The sequence below is a fragment of the Sylvia atricapilla genome, chromosome 23, assembly GCF_009819655.1.
Source record: "Sylvia atricapilla isolate bSylAtr1 chromosome 23, bSylAtr1.pri, whole genome shotgun sequence".
NCBI lineage: Eukaryota > Metazoa > Chordata > Aves > Passeriformes > Sylviidae > Sylvia > Sylvia atricapilla.
The window spans coordinates 5,962,473-5,979,507 of record NC_089162.1 but is presented as its reverse complement, the minus strand read 5'-3'; the positions used below and the strand labels follow the sequence as shown (position 1 = coordinate 5,979,507).

General features: G+C 53.1%; 1 protein-coding gene across 1 annotated transcript; it reads right to left on the bottom strand.

Moving 5' to 3' along the window:
- Positions 1–8,896: 8,896 nt before the first annotated feature.
- On the bottom strand, positions 8,897–16,266 carry ANKK1 (ankyrin repeat and kinase domain containing 1). Its single transcript, XM_066334757.1, is given in 9 exon segments — positions 8,897–10,233; positions 11,325–11,370; positions 12,226–12,344; positions 12,544–12,699; positions 12,783–12,832; positions 13,590–13,648; positions 13,650–13,742; positions 14,053–14,347; positions 16,079–16,266. Coding segments are annotated over 9 exon segments (2,343 nt in total).
- Positions 16,267–17,035: the final 769 nt, after the last annotated feature.

Here is a 17,035-nt window from a genome sequence, read left to right as displayed (position 1 = left end):
AGCATTCTGCCTCCCCAGGCCGCCGTGCGGGGAGAAGGAGCGGGCTGAGGAGGGTGAGAACATTTATCCGGGGCAGCTCTGCCTCCTGCTGCCCTCCTGCCCGCGGGCAATCAGCGGCAGCCTGGGACCCTGCCGGGGTCTGGCACCCCAAATTATCCCTGCTGGGGTATGGCACCCAAAATTATCCCTGCCGGGGTCTGGCACCCCAAATTATCCCTGCCGGGGTATGGCACCCCAAAATCACCCCTGTCAGGGCAGGGACCCCAAATTATCCCTGTCAGGGCACCCCAAATCATCCGTGCTGGGGCAGGGACCCCAAATTATCCCTGTCAGGGCAGGGACCCCAAATTATCCCTGCCGGAGTGGGGCACCCTAAATTATCCCTGCCAGAGCACCCCAAATCACCCCTGCCGGGGTATGGCTCCCCAAATTATCCCTGCTGGGGTATGGGACTCCAAATTATCCCTGCCAGGACAGGGACCCCAAAATAATTCCTGCCAGGGCAGGGACCCCAAAATCGCCCTTGCCAGGGCAGGGAGGGAAGGGAACAGCGCAGGGTTGTTCCCGCCCTCTGTGAAAATCAATTTCCCCCCTGGTTTGGAGGTTTCCCCCGGCTGCCCGGGAGCTGTGGCACAGCGGCACGGCAGGACTGGGAGCACGGGGAGCTGAGGATGGAGTATCCCGAGCACAGGGGTAAATCAGCCCCAGAGCTCCTGGCTGGGAGGGGACAGTCACCAGCAGCTCTGTGCCCCGCCCGTGGCAGGATTTGGGGGCAGAATGCTGAGCCTGCGGGGACAGGCTGCTGTCCATCCCCTGCCCTCCGTCACCCCACTGCAGAGAATTCCCTGCTCGGAGCAGCCCCGAGCCCCTCGGGGGCACTGCACAGCCCTGCTGCTGCTGGGGGCTGCCTGGGAGCCTCGGGATGGGGCATTCCTGAAGGATACTGAGGGTGGCCGATTGCCTGTGGCCACACTGGGGCTCCAAATAAACAGGGACAGGGACAGGGACAGGGAGCCACAGCAGCCTCTGCCCTGACCTCAGGACATCAGCACAGAGCAGCCAGGCACTTCCCAGATCCTTCCTGGCTGATACTGTGGGGTTTTAATGCTGCAAACAGAGAAAAAAAAATTAAATCAGCAGCATTCAAGTGTCCTCATGGCTGTCTCTGCGTCCTATCCACACCCAGCTGCTCCACAAACCCTTCTGAGCTGTGCAGGGTGGATGGAAAGGGCTGCAAACATCACCTGGGAGAAAACCAGGTCATAACCTCAGCCCTCGTCACTGCATCAAACGTTTGGAAACAACCATCATTAATATTTATTTAATAGGGCTGCCACAAGCTGGTTTTTTTATTCAGGCCGTGTGAAAAAAAGCAAGAAAAGCCCAAACTGACATCAGGCAGAAATGGAATCTCGTCTCCAAGTGCTAAGAGCAACAGAGAGAATCTGTGAGCAGCTCCTGAGTGTGAGTTCGGAGAGCTCTGTCAAATCACCAGCTGGAAAATGTACAAAGCTTCAGAGGGAAACCCAGGAGCTGCAAATCTGATTGAACAAGACAGGTTATGAGCGGGGAGCTCGTCTGGGTGAAGAAATGGGCAGTCAGTGCCAGTCCAAACAAATATGTACATCTCCTCCCTGCGAACACCTCCCTCCCCTGGGACAGCTCCCGGCAGGAACACAAGGGGCTTGGAGCTGGCACAATTCTTCCAGTTTGCTGGGGGAAAAAAGGACAAAAAAGCCAAAAAACCAACCCTGGAGATGGCCAAGCAGCTGCTGGGGTGCTGCAGAGGGGCTTGGCACGGAGGGGCTGTGCTCTGGGGGGACAGCGATGGGGGTGATGAGCTTTGGGGTGACAGGAATTTGGGGTGATGAGTTTTGGGGTGACAGGAATTTGGGGTGATGAGCTTTGGGGTGGCAGGAATGGAGGTGGTGAGTTTTAGGGTGACAGGGATGGGAGTGATGGGCTCTGGGGTGACAGGAATTTGGGGTGATGAGTTTTGGGGTTGCAGGAATGAGGGTGATGGGCTCTGGGGTGACAGGAATTTGGGGTGATGGGCTCTGGGGTGACAGGAATGAGCTCTGGGGTGACAGGAATTTGGGGTGATGGGCTCTGGGGTTGCAGGAATGGGGGTGATGAGTTTTGGGGTTGCAGGAATTTGGGGTGATGGGCTCTGGGGGGTGGGGTGAGCCCACCTGGACCAATCCCCAGCACGAGACCATCCCACAGCACGAAGCAGTGACAATTCCACGACTTTATTAAAGAGCTGAACTCCTGCCTGTGCCTCCCTGTGGGCCGTGGGCTGTGCTCCCTGCCGGGCTGGGGCTGCACAGGGAGAGGTTCGGCCCAGAGCTGAGCTGGGGAGGCTGAACCCGACCCCTCTGAGAGGCTGAGAGCACAGACAATAACAAATTATTGCCTGGTGCAAAGCTTCCTACCCTCTGCTGTAAGGACACAACATTTAGTTGTGCCTCACTAAAGCTAGACAGAATTATAGTGGAAAAACAGGGCAGCTCCAAAAAAACCCTGTTCTTAATTGTGCTGTGGAGTCCCTTTTGCCCAAAACAACATTTACACATCTTGTCTTTGCCCCTTCTGCTATGAGTATCATTATTATTATTATTATTATTATTATTATTATTATTATTATTACATCTTTGGTGCCTGGCAGGGAAGGAGGGAACAAAGGTAAAGAAACGAGGAGGGATTTTCCTGAGCTACAACTGGAGATATTTTGCCTTGGCTGTTACAGGGAGGAGCAAACCCAGGGGAAATGCTGGTGCTGGGTGTCCCTGAGCACCCACTCCAAGTGCCACTGCAGGGACAGGGGCTCAGCTCCCGCAGCCTGAGTGCCACAGTCACCCCGAATGAACCCCGGGGACGCAGATCTCTGGCTGAATTCTCCTGGCTGGATGCAATCATTGAGTTTGTGCGTGTTCCTAGCTGGTGGCAGACACTCAGAGTCACACTCTCCGTCATGTTCACCTTGCAGTGCCCACCTGGGGCTGGCAGCGAGGGCAGGGGGGACAGGCAGGGATGTGCTGGGGCTCAGGTAGTGCCTGGGAACCTGTTCAGCTCTGCCTTTGTGTCTGAGCCCCCCGGCAAAGGGAATATTCGGCTCCTGGGCAGCTCCAGGGTGGCTGGGAAGGAACAAGTCTGATCGCCTGTGTGATAAACAAGCCCTAAATCACATCAAAGCCGAGGCCAGAATCACTGGGGGAGATTACAGACTGTGAAATAGTAGGGGCTGGAACGTGATTCAGAGACGGAAGGGAAAATCACAGTAAACTCTACTTCCTTAATTAAAAATAAAATAAAATAAAATAAGGCAAAAGGAAATGTTCCGTGAGTCGACTGACTGGGATGCTCTTCTCCACCCAGCCGGGCTGGGAACAGGCACTGAAACCCCAAAGCCCTGGGGGAAAGGCTCTGGGGGTGAATCCCACACATCCCTGTGCTGCAGGGGAAGGCGTGTGCAGGGAGGAGCAGCTCTGCTCCCTGGCAGCTTCAACTCATTGGCAAAAAGCTGGTTTTTTTTTGCAGCGAGACTCATCCTCCAGCTGCCTAAGCCTCGAAAATTCCCAAAGCCGTGCTTCTGTTTTAGGCACAAATCGAAATTTCCCCCCTCAGCCGACAAGCAGAGCGAGGCCAGGCTCTGGTTTTCCAGCTGGATTCCAGGGCTGGGCACAGCCTTTCCCTGCTGTCCTGGCTGGGAGGTCAAAAAGGCTGGAAAATACAATCTTGGAGGCTTTTCCCAACCTCAGGGATTCTGTGGGGTCTCCCAGACCCCCCAAAATGACTTCAAAGGGGGCATTTTCCCACGCTTGCTAGATCCCAGAAAAATTCCACCTTTTCCCTGCTTTTTCTCTGCTTTGGTCTCTTTCTCTCGTGGTGGTTGTTGACTTTCCCCTGCCACTTCTCAGGGTGTGAAGGGCTCCTGTCCTGTGGCATTTTCCAGCATTCCCTGCAGCAGAACTCATCTCTCCTGGGAGAAATCCTGCTGGACTTCACAAAACAAAAAAAACCTTCAACAAAACAAAGGCAGGGCAGCCTCAGCAGGATCTTTCTGGCAGGCTGCAGTCTTGTTTTTATTCAAGGCGAGAAAATGAATTCCCTGAATGCCTTGTAAGGATTTTTTTTTTTTAGAATTTTATTTATTTTTCCCGCTGCTCGGAGCAGATATTAAGGGTTTGCCCCAAGAACAGCAATCAGATCTCGCTGGTGATAAGAAGGCTGCTGTGCCTTGCTGAGGAGCAGTGAAAGTGCCACGGAACGAGGCCAGAAATGCCTCAGAACCTCAATTCTGTCCAAGCCGGATTTTCTCAGTGTCTGCAATGTTTCCCATTGAATTCTGAAGCGGTGGCCTTGTAGAGCAGCGAACAAAGGCTCATTTTAGCCCTCATTAGCTAATTACTGCACCTCCTGACTGCTGACCCCTCTGATGCTCCTCTCTGTAATTGCTCCAGATGGACTTGGAGCCTTTAGTGGGGGATTTTCTGACCAGAAGGCTGCTGGGGGTTATTTATTCCTTTTGATCCCGAGGAAATTCCCTGCGGGATGAGTTCAGCCGTGTCCTCTGCCTTTTCTCCGGGGTGGTTTGGAGCTCATCTCTGTACCTGGTGGGGTTTTAAAGGGAAATTCAGAGCAGGGTTGCTCCAGGGATGTTCCAGAGATGTTCCAGGGATGGTTTTCTGTTCCTCCCAGCACACCAATCCTTGCCACCAAAAGAGCTCTTCAGACTCACAGTTTCCATGATTCCATGACCCCCCAAACCCAGGCTGGGCAGCAGATTTATGGCTCTGGACCTCTGAGGTGCCTTGTTGTTCTTGCAGGAGGGATATAAATCTTCTCCTGGCCTTTGTTTGGGTACAAAAGTGGTGTAGTGTTTTTTTTTTTTTTTTTTTTTTTTTTTTTTTTTTTTTTTTTTTTTTTTTTTTTTTTTTTTTTTCTCCCGAGGCCACAGAGGGTATGAGGAGAGCTGGATTGCCAAACCAGAGCCTGAACTGTGAGATCTCCTCCCCAAACTGTCCCCACAGAGCTGAACTGCCACCAACCTCAGGCTTTTTAAAAAAAAAAAATCATTTTTGGGCTTGGATTTGTGAGGCTTTTTTAATTTTTTTTTTTTTTTTTTCCCCAATAAGAGAAGGAGGCCAGCAGCAAATTGCACAAGAGGAGGGCTCCCTGCTGTGCTCTGAGGCAGAGGAGAGCAGCAGCTGATCAGAAGATGTGGAACTTGCTGGGGATGAGGATCCTGCCAGGAGGAAACAGCGAGAGCTCCTTGATTCCCAGTCGGGCCCCTTTTCCCATTATTCTAATGGAAGCTCAGCTCACACCTGCACTGATGGAAACGGGTGAGGAGCTGCTTTTTTTTTTTATTTTGTTAGGTGAAAATGTGGTTTTTTAGTGCAAAAGGAGAGGGTAAATCCCCCCTGGATAGGCCAGGGAGGGAGCAGGGTGAGTTCTGCCAGGCTGAGCAGGAGCCAGGCACGTCTCACACTGACGTCTGCCACAGCACAGAGCCTACAACCACCTCCTTGCAAGAAAAAGAAACACAGAGAATTCACCATTCCTTCTTACATGAAAATCACTGCCTCCTACATTCACATCACTGCTGTCAGAAACATCTTGATTTTCCACACCTAAGGGGCTATGGAAAAAAACAAGCGTTTCTGCTAAAAAATAAGGGATTTTTTTTTCTCCCCCCCCTCACAAGATGTATTTATTCAGATCTCTTTTCCTCTGAAACGCAGCGTTATTTTAATTTTGATTTAATCCCGTATCTGCATAATTGCAGCGCTGCCAAACAAACAAATCACAGCGGCTGGGGAAGCAGGAGCAATGCAAAACGTGGATTTAACCGGCTGCATTTCCAAACGTTCTCCTGCGAAAATTCCCTCACAGCAGAGCCACACTTCCCACTGGAACGTCCACGTTTTGATCCCAACAAGCAGCTCCCCTTCAAAGGGGGTTTGACAGCAGAGAATTTGTGTTGCAGCACGGAGAGAGCACTCAGGAAATCAGTGTCACCCCCAGGTTTCACTCATCCTGGAAGCACCCCCTGCTCATGGTGATTTGTTTTCCCCCGAGTTTCTTTGGTGTGCTGGTTGTGGGGAACACGGAAAGTCGCATCCATTTCCCCACGGGTGTCCTGGGTGGGAATGATGGAGAGGGAATGCAGCAGCACAAACCACATCCCAGGATTTACTGAGCTCGGGGTGACTCCAGCAGGATCAGGGCTGGAACAGGAGCGGCTTTAAGGGATCTTAAATTTCCCCCCTCTGGTTTTCCATCCTAACCCAGGGACCAACCCAAACCATCCCGGATTTACTGAGCTCGGGGTGACTCCAGCAGGATCAGGGCTGGAACAGGAGAAGCTTTAAAGGACTTAAATTTCCCATTTCCTGTTCCCCAACTCAACCAAGGAACAACCCAAACCATCCCGGATTTACAGAGCTCGGGGTGACTCCAGCAGGATCACGGCTGGAACAAGAACAGCTTTAAAGGATCTTAAATTTCCCCCCTCTGGTTTTCCATCCTAACCCAGGGACCAACCCAAACCATCCCGGATTTACTGAGCTCAGGGTGACTCCAGCAGGATCAGGGCTGGAACAGGAGTGGTTTTAAGGGATCTTAAATTTCCCCCTTCCTGTTCTCCTTCTCAACCAAGGAACAACCCAAACTATCCCAGGATTTACTGAGCTCGGGGTGACTCCAGCAGGGATCAGGGCTGGAACAGGAGAAGCTTTAAAGGACCTTAAATTTCCCCCCTCTGGTTTTCCCTCCTACCCAAGGGAACAACCCAAACCATCTTGGGATTCTCTGAGGGTTTTGAAGAGCAGTGGGTTTGAAAATCTCCCCGTGGTTCAGGAGCTCTGGAGCTGGACAGGACAGGGATGCTCAGGGCAGCACTCCAGAGTCATTCCACAGAATTCCCTGCCAAAATCAGCAGCACCACCCTGCTCACCCTGGCACCTCTGGGCACCTTAAAAACACCATTTTTGAGGTATAAATATCGACAATTTGGATCTTTTTGAATCTCAGCGGGCTGTCTGGGAGGCTTCTGCCCTGCTGCTGCCAGGAGCTGCCTTGGCCATGAACTTTGGCAGCCCTTGGGAAAGAGCATGAGATAATCAGCAGCAGATTTATCAGCAGGGACAAAAGACTGAAACCGAGTTGGAAAAGGAGAAAAAAAGAAAGTGGAGGGGGGGGGGGGATGCAGATCTACGAATAATTTTAGAAATAAGCTGCAAGTTGCACAGTCACAAAGCGGAGGCTGGAATGCACTTTTCTAGAGTTTGTAAAGACTCATTTAATTTCTATAGAAACTGAGCAGCAAACAGGTAATTTTCTCTGCAAATTGCTTCTATCACCTCTGGAATGCTCTGCAAGAGCAATGTATTTCCCTCGTGTCTTCTTAATCCCCTGTTATTTTCATTATAAATTTAATTAAGCTCTTGTAGAGAACATTCCATGACATACGAGCTGAGTTTTGTTTTTCTGCTGCAGCGGGGGACAGAAAGCAGCTGCTGAATTATGTGGCAATTGGATTTCTTTTTTTTTTTTTCCTGGGTAAATATTTCAAATGACACCGAGCAGGGGAGTCATTTGCTGAATCAATACAGCTGAAGCTGAGGGAAGGAGCTGCACAGGAAGGTCTGAGCATCCCAAGAATTCCTTCCAGCCAGGCCTTTCCTCCTTAGACAAAACTGGGGAATATCAGGAACAGGTAAATCAGGGAAATGCCAAGTTTTTTTGGTTGGGGTGGGTTGTTTTTTTTTTTGTGATTGCAATAAAAAAGTCCATTTCTTACACTCCCTGCAACCCAAAATGTCACCAGCATTTTATTTCATAACCTGCCCAGCTCCCCGCTTCACCAATGGCAAATGTTAAACATGAATCATTTCATTACAATTTATTTAAAATGATTTCTGAAGGCTTTGGTGCCAGAGCGTAGTGAAAAACCGGGTTGGAACACAACACACATCAATGCTTTCAGTTAATAAAAAATGAAAACGAAATCAGCAGAGGCTGGGCTTTTAAACCCCTGGTTTTAACCCTTTTAATCTCACGTTATCAGGCAATAGCAGCTCCCCTGCAGAGCTGGGGCTGTTTGTTTCTATTTCAGCCTCTTCCCAGCTCGGGGCCATGACAAGTCATCCTCCCACCAGGCACGTTTGGGGACGCTCAGGAGTCACAGCAGCGCTGTCACCAGGGAATCAAATCCAACACGATGTTTTTCACAGGGGTGATCAAGCTCTGGGATATCTTCCTGAAGGAAAATCAGGAATTATTTCCCCCCTATCCAGGGATACAACTCGCACCTTGACCTGCAAGCAGCCAGATCTCGTGTGTGATGATTCTGGAATTCTGTTCCCCGTGATGCATCCGTCTCAATACTCTCTGCCAGTGATTATTCCTTCCTGCCTTGTTTTATTTGATTCTCGTTGCAGAAAGGAGATGTCAGGAAATCTGACACGTTGCTGTGCCAGCAGCAGGTGAGAATCTCACGATTCAATTCCCACCTGTGCCAGGGCCATTTTACCCCAATTTTCTCTGTAGGAAAACATGGAATAAAAGCAATAAAAGCTGTGTGTGTGCTGTGCACAGCTTCAGCGCTGCCTGCGTGAGCAGGGGCTGCGTAAATCCCTGCTCAGGAAGGATTCAGGAGGAAAGCACTGCCTGAAGTATCACCCGGCCAAAACATTCTACAGGCTTGCCAAAGAACTTGTCATCAAATAACTTCATTTCCTTTTACTCTCTCGGTGTTCACGCTTAAAAGCTTCCATTTAAAAAAGGGGAAATATTTTCCTGTAATCAGCAGGCGAGAGCACGAGGCGCTTTAAGGCGTCACACCTGAACGTGGGGAAAGCTCGAGCTGCGAATTCCTGAGCCGAGGCATTTACAGATCTGTCCTTCCTGGGATAACCCTGGGCCTGGGAGCCTTGGCATCGTTCAGAGTCCTGCTGCCAGCTTTGCCCGCCGAGCTCTCCTGGCCCTGCAGCAGGGTGATGATGTTGTCCCGCTGGTGCCTCACCGCCAGCTGCAGGGCCGTGCACCCAGCGCCGTCCTCCACGTCCAGCCTGGCCCCGGCCTTCAGCAGGGTCTTGATGATGGCCATGTTGCCCTTGAGCACGGCCAGGTGCAGCGGCGTCCAGCCCACCTTGTTGCTGGCGTTGACGTCGGCCCGGCACTCCAGGAGGTTGATGACGCTGAGGAAGGAGCCCCTGAGCACGGCGAAGTGCAGGGGGGCCCAGCGGGCCCTCTCGGCCGTGTTGGGGTCTGCCCCACAGCGCAGCAGCTCGCTGACCACCGCCTCGTCCCCGTAACGAGTGGCCAGGTGCAGCGGCGTCCAGTCCATGCCGCCCTTGGCGTCCAGCCGGGCGTGGCTGCCCGTCAGCAGCCGGATGATCTCGATGTGCCCCTTGAAGGAGGCCAGGTGCAGCGGCGTCCAGCCTTTGTCCGTCCTCAGCTCCACGTTGGCCCCGTATTTGATGAGCTTCTGGCAGATGAGGTACTTGCCCCTGACCACGGCCAGGTGCAGGGCGCTGTAGTGGTTCTGGTCCAGGCTGTTGACGGAGATGCCCTTCTTCAGCAGGTACTGCACCACGCGGAACTTGCCCCTCTCCACGGCCACGTGCAGCGGCGTCCTGAGGTTCTTCTGCTTCCTCTCCAGGTCGGCTCCCTGGCTGGCCAGCAGCTTGACCAGCCCCACGTGCCCGAAGCAGGCTGCCACGTGCAGGGCGGTCTTGCCGTCCACCTCCTGCGTGTTGGAGTCGGCCTGGCGGGACAGCAGCACCCGCGCCACGTTCTCAAAGTTGTTCTGAGCCGCCAGATGCAGCGGGGTCCACCCATCGCGCTCCTGGGCGTCCACCCGAGCCTGGTGGTCCAGCAGCAGCCTCACGGTCCTGTCGTCGCCGTGCTGGGCCGCGAAGTGCAGCGGGGTCCAGCCGTCCTCGTCGGCAGCGTTGGTGCGGGCGCCGTGCTGGATGAGCACGGAGCAGAGCTCGGGCAGGCGGAGCTGCACGGCCAGCAGCAGAGGGGTGCAGCCGCAGCCCCCCGAGCTGTTGGCGCCCGCCCCGCAGCCCAGCAGGAAGCGCACCTTGCCCACGTTGCCCTGCAGCACCATCAGGTGCAGCAGGGTCAGGCCGTTCTCCTGCAGCGTGCCCGGCTCCTCCGGGGCCAGGTCCTGGGCCTCCCTGCCAGGAGGAGGGACAGACACCTCCTGCTTGTCCTTTCCTAAAGGAGGGGATGGAAAGCGGGGAGAAAGAGGGTGGAGCAAAGTGGGAAACTCCCCAGAAGGCCGGGATGTTGGAACTCTGAGGATTTCAGGCTTTTGGTGTTGACAGGCACTGACCCCCAGGCAAGCACTGCAGTCAACCCGAGGCTCCCAAAATGGAGTGATAGCACTGGGATTGGGGAGTTTGATTAGAAAAAAATGGGGAGAAAAAGAGTGAAAAACTCCCCAGAAGGCTGGGATGCTGGAACCATGGAAGCTGAGGATTTCAGGCTTTCTTGTGACCCTTGAGCAAACACTACATTTGACCTCAGGCCGTGGAAAAGACTCCCAAAATGGAGTGATAGCACTGGGATTACGGAAGTGGAGTCTGAATAGAAGTGGAACACTTAGTAGTTAAGGTTTCAGTGTATAGTAAAATATATGGTATAATAATATATATTGGGGCAAGGTGGAGGGTTTGGGGTGTTGGCTAGAAGATTCTTCTTCTTTCACCCTCTTCTTCATGGGTTTGGGTGGGTTTTTTTGTAATTGGGTGAAAGGGTCCGCACTGCAGGCCATGGGTGTTTGGTCATTGGGTAAAAAGCATAAATACAGGTCTCATCTCGTTAGTGGGTAATTAGTACTTGAAAGACCATGGAAAGAGTTAGAGATCCATTTTCTACTTGTTAACAGAGCTCACAGCTTGTGAGACTGTGCTATAGATAAGAATTAATAAACACTGAGTACAAACGTGAAAACTGCATGTCCCATTCTTTAATCCTGGCTCTGACAGAAGATTAGAAGATAAAAATTTTAATTGTGTCCCGTGTGAGAATCAAACGACCTTTAAAGAGGGAGAGCTTGTGGCTCCTCATAGGATGACATGAAATGCAGCCATCTGGGAGATAAGGGATGTAAAATAAGGCCAGACACTCACTGGGATATTTGGCCTCTCTCTCTCTCCCAGTATTTCCTGAATAGTTCATTTTCCTTCACTTAAAATGTCACCCATATGGAAATCCTTATGAGCCACACCCTTCTACCACAAAAGAGACAATTTTATGGTTTCTCCTTCTTTAATTCTCCATTCTAAAGCCAGTCCCCTACTTACCCCCACTCCTGGTGTCCCGGGGGAAGGCGAACTCCTCTTTGTCACTCTTGTTTTCAGAAAGGAGAAGAGAAAAAGGGTAAGGCAAAGTGTTTGTTTGCACCCTGTGATGTCTGCACAAAGTGCTTTGCTGCTGCTCTGCAGTTCTGTGCCATCATTTCAGAGTTTTTTTGCCCAATCCTGTTTTTGCACCCCAAACTCAGCTAAGCCAGTCGTGACACAGCAGGAATGGGGCAGCCTGAAGATGATCTCTGGGTATCCAGGAGCTTTTCCTCCTCCTGCTCAATTGCTCCCAAACACACACATTCTGCTTCCCGACTGCAGGGCAGCGTCCCAAAATTACTTCCTTTGTTGTTTAGGGATGCCCCAAGCCCCCACCTCTTCAGGCCCCTGGTTTCTCACAAAGTTTGGTAAAACCCTCTAAATAGCAATAATTTCCAGATCCTGTCTCTCCCTGTTTCCTTGCCATAATTACTGCAGTAGCTGGGATTACGTTGTGACTATCCAGAAGCCTGATTTTTTTTTCTTAGCCAGAGAAACATGGGAATTTAATTTTTTTTTTTTTTTTTTTTTTTACCATCTGTAAGAGTTGTTCAAACTGGAACACCCTCAGTTTTGTGCCACGAGCAAAACCCTGTGACCCTGTGTTTGGTTGAGTTTCTTTTAGGGACTGAAGCCACCATGACAAACCCTCTTCACCTGAGCAGGTCCAGAAGAAGGTTTTCCTCTCAGACTATTTATCATTCAGTGCATTTGTTAATTAATTTGCAAGTGTCCTATCCCCATAAATACCTGTGCAGACACCCTGCAAAGGTGCTGCACCTTTGGGAGGGGAAACAGCCTGGCAAGGACCAGGAGCAGAGCCAGTGGAATGTCCTGACTGCCCAAGGGGGGTATCCCTCACCTGCTGGCTCCTGGAGATGGCCGGTTTGTGGGACATCTTCCTGACCAGCCGCTCGTTCTCGGGGTCCTGCACCAGGCTCTGGATCAGTGCCAGCAGCACGTCTGTCTCCACTGGGATATCTGCCAGGGCACAGCAGCTCAGCCTCAGCCTGCCCCGGGCTCCAGGAGCCGTGTGGGAAGGGAGGGAAAAGGGATGAAGGGGACGGGTGACAGCAAAAGGACACCAAAGTGGCCAAACCTCAGAGACGTAACTGGGAGAACTGGACACAAACTTATCCCCTGATTGTCACCCCGTGGCTCATCCACGCCCCAGTCCCACCTGCAAAGCTTGGCCTCTGCTTGGGGTCCTGGTCCCAGCACCTCTTCATCAGGTCCAGCATCTGGTGGCACTCCCCGGGCCAGTCGTCCCTGACCAGCTCCAGCCCCGGCCTCTTCCCCGCCGCCACCTTCACGATGATGGCCATCATGTTGGCCCCTGGGGACAGCCAGCACAGCCGGGGGTTTGCCCTGGCAGAGGGGCTGGGGTCAGCATCCCACAGGTGCAGGGCTGGCCTTTACCTGCGTAAGGTTTCTTCTGCATGAGCACCTCCCAGATGACGATCCCGAAGCTGCGGGAGAGGAGAGACTGTGAGCACTTGGATGTGGGATGCACTTATTGCTCCTGCCTTCCTGAGAAATGGGGAGATCCGTTCTTCAGGAGGGGAGGATTGCATCTCCCAGAGCCAGAAGGATTTCATCCCCTAAAGGGTCAGGCCGTGTGATTCTGCCCCATTAGGAGTGGGGTCATCACCCTCCACAGGGTCTGTGCAGTGACCTGGAGCCTTTCCTGTCAAAGTCAGGCTCTCAGTGCCTTTTTTCCACTTTATTCACACTGGGGTTTAGAGCCCTTGGCTCTTGCAAGTTCCTGTGGCCATGCAAATCCTCCTTTCCTCCTGCCTTGGGTTCCCCTGTGCTGCAAAGGCCAAGGAGCTGAGCAATTTCCAGACATGGGCACGGAGCTGGTGTGGATGTGCTGCAAAGCTCCTTGCCCAAAATGACAAAAACCAAATGGAAATCTCTTCTCCACCTGTTCCCTGACCAAAATGCAGCTAAACACTGAGGCAGATAAGCCAACATGGTTTAAAATTCTTTTAAAATCAGTCCCAGCAGTGACTGTGATGAAAGAGCAGCACTGGCAGTTCTGATCTCACTGGTTTTTATAGGACCTGGGTGTGATGGAGCCTGCAGCTCCCTTGGGAGGGTCCACTGGGGTGAGGATTATCCACAGAGAATCCCTCTCAGTCTCCACCGTGTGCTCCCCACATTCCATGAGGCAGAAAAGCAGAATTTAAACAATCTGATCCCCCCTTTGCCGTGTGCCCTCACCTGTACACATCGTACTTGATCCCTGGGGGTTTGCTGTTCTGCAGGAACATCTCGGGGGGGGATGTAGCTCAGGGTGCCCCTCAGAGCTGAGCTCTCGATGTACTGCATCCGGCTGGACTGCTCCATCCACCTGGACAGCCCGAAGTCGGAGATCTGCAAGCACAAACAGGGAAACTGCCCCAAAATGTTCCCACTCAGCCCCCCTGGACATGCCCCCATCCTTTGGGAGCAGGGACAGGAGGAGGTGTGAGCAGCTGGGACTCGATAAAAGCCAGACAGGCTGCAGGAACTGAGTCCAGCTGGAGCCTGGAACCCCCAGTGCTGGCCCAGGCTCCCTGTGTGACCTCCAGAACCGTGTAATCTGGTCAATCTTTGATGGAGTGCTCCTGGAGAACCTGATTTACTGGGATTCTGGACTGGCAGAAACAACCTCGCTCTTGTTTGAGAAGCAGCAAACCCACACCTTGACGTGCATGTTCCCATCCAGGAGGACATTCCCTGGCTTCAGATCCAAGTGCAGCAGGGGAGGGCTCATGCTGTGCAGGAAATTCATGGCCAAGCCCATCTCATGGATCACCCGGAATTTCAGCTGCCAGGACATCCTGTGAGTGGGGAGGATCCTCTCCAAGGAGCCCCTGGCCATGTATTCCATCACTATCCCCAGGGGGCTGTTGCACACCCCGTAGATGGTGACGATGTGCTGGAATTTGATTTTCTCCATCTTGCTTGCCTCCTCCATTAGGCAGTTCATGCTGGTCCTGGAAAATTGAGAATTAAAAAAAATAATTTAAATAAAAATTTATTAGCAAGAAATTTTATCAGTTGATTCACAGACTCTGTAGTCACTTAGTGATACTCAGCCTTTCCAGGCACTGCCTGCCCTAAAAAGATTCATCCCAAATTCCCCCTCGAGCTGATGCTAATGCTGCCACACAGTGATCTTTTGCAGACTAAAACCTGACATAGAAAATGCTGTGACTTCCCCAAAAGAGGTTTATTTGGGCACAATCAGCTCCCACGGGGAAAAGGATGAAAAAACTTGCACTTATTTCAATCCTTGGCAGTGAGGACAGAGAGCCTGTGCTTGTCACACGGGTGAGATGGCTTTGAACTGCCCCGGGGCAGGGTTGGATGGGAAACTGGGCAGGAACCTCCCCTGTGAGGCTGGGCTGGAATTCCCAGAGGCTGCCCCATCCCTGGAAGGGTCCAAGGCCAGCCTGGGATGGTGGAAGGTGCCCCTGGGGATGGGATGGAATGAGTTTTAAGGCTCCTCCCCACCCGAAGCACTCTGATCCCACGGAATTCCCGGTGTTTCCCCGGCAGCACAGCTCCTGCAGCTCCTCCTGTGCCTGCAGCTCCTGTCCCTGGGCACGGTGACTCTGCTCCCAGGGGGGACCCAGGCACGTCTCTGCCAGCTCTGGCAGACCTGTTTCTCCAAATTCTCCAGAGTTTCACCCCTCCCGACCTGCTGAACGAGTTTGGGGTGCCCGGGGCGCTCCGGGAGCAGCTGAGCAGCAAAGTGCCAGGAGTGCCTTTAAAAAGCACACCCTGGGAATTGGAGCTGAGCTGCCAGCAATTAGCCCAGGCCAGTAATTGATCTAAAATGGTTCAGCCAAGCAAAATCTTCCTCCAGACTTCCTCTAGCAGGGTGCTCACAGTGAGACTGACCCTGGCGTGAGGAATCTCAGGTATTTTACTACAACTGATAAGACATAGAAGTAAAGTTGATTATTTGACTCTTTTTCCCCCCTAAAACGAGAACCAAATACAAATGTAATATCTGCAGAGCAAACTGAGCACAGTCACTGCTCAGCCTGAGCTCAGCTGTTGTCAGTAACGAGAAATCACACCAGAGTGAGATTTTTATCCAGGCACGATCCTTCCAGATCGAAAGGAATCAAATTTTCAATTAAATAACTCCATCAGCTCTGCTGTTTTTCCATCAGCTCTGCCTGTGTTGGAGGTGTTATCAGCAGTGGCTGTGATTGCCTGGCCCTGCCCCGTCTCCAGACACAACGTGGGCACCAGAGCAGTGAGAGACAGAGCAGGAGGCAGAGGGAAGAGATGTCTGGAGGCTACAGGAGCAGGACAGCAAAACCAGCAGCAAATCCTCTGCCCCTCATCTTTAAACCTGGGGGTTGTGGTGATTAATCCAGTTTGATTGATAGACATCAGCCCCAATGTCCAGTGGAAGCTGTAAAGAGGTCACCAGGCTGCTTTTAGCCGTGTTTCAGGTGCTCAGCCCCGGGTTCCAGCCCTGTTTTATTTCTTGTGTCCCTTGTGTCCCTTTGCTCACCCACACACGGGGCAGGGCAAGGCAGAACCCAGAGCACCTTTGGGTACCCAGCCCTCTCCTCCCCAAGCAGCAGAAGCCCTTCCCCGCAGAGTTTTCTCCCCAAACCCATCCTGGGAAGGATCCAGACCAAAACCCACCCAACCCCCTGGGGCTGCGCTCTGCAGAGCGGAGCAGAGAGCAGAGCAGGGGTTACCTGTCCAGGCTGGAGTCCTGCAGCAGGAACGGGGAGCACTTCACTGCGTACACCGTCCTCCACCTCCTGTGCTTCACCTGGTACACGTGGCCAAAGCCCCCGCTGGCCACCCGCACCCAGTCATCCTCGAAATCCTCCTTGCTGAACACGGTCAGGCTGCCCAGGGGCCGGCCCCGCTCCGGGCTCATGGCACGGCTGCTGCTGCCGGGGAGTGCTCGGTGATGGGGGGACAGGAGCTGCTCCTGTCCTGTCCTGTCCTGGGAACTGCTCCTGTCCTGTCCTGGGAACTGCTCCTGTCCTGTCCTGGGAACTGCTCCTGTCCTGTCCTGTCCTGGGAACTGCTCCTGTCCTCTCTTGTCCTGGGAACTGCTCCTGTCCTGTCCTGGGAACTGCTCCTGTCCTGTCCTGGGAGCTGCTCTGTGCTGGGGAGGGACAGGAGCTGCTCGGAGATGGGAGGGACAGGGACCTCCTGGGAGCTGTCCTGTCCGGGGAGCTGTTGGAGGTGGGGAGGGACAGGAGCTGCTCCTGCCCTGCCCTGTCCTACCCTGCCCTGCCCAGGGAACCTGCTCTGAGCTGGAGAGGGCCAGGAGCTGCTCCTGTCCTGTCCTGGAACCTGCTCTTAGCTGGGGAGGGCCAGGAGCTGTTGGAGCTGGGGAGGGACAGGAGCTGCTCCTGCCCTGCCCTGTCCTACCCTGCCCTGCTCAGGGAACCTGCTCTGAGCTGGGGAGGGCCAGGAGCTGCTCCTGCCCTGCCCGAGGAGGTGGGGATTCACCCGAGGGGAATCCCGGCACCACCCGCCAGCTGCTGATCCGCCGGGAGGTGGCTCCTCGGTGTCGCCTCATCCTCGGTGTCGCTGCCTGCAGTTCGCTCAGTTCATTCCCAGTCTGGGAATGTGGCTCTGCTCCCTCGTATCCAGCACTGGACGGGCAAATCCTTAAAGAATTCCCAGTGGGAAAT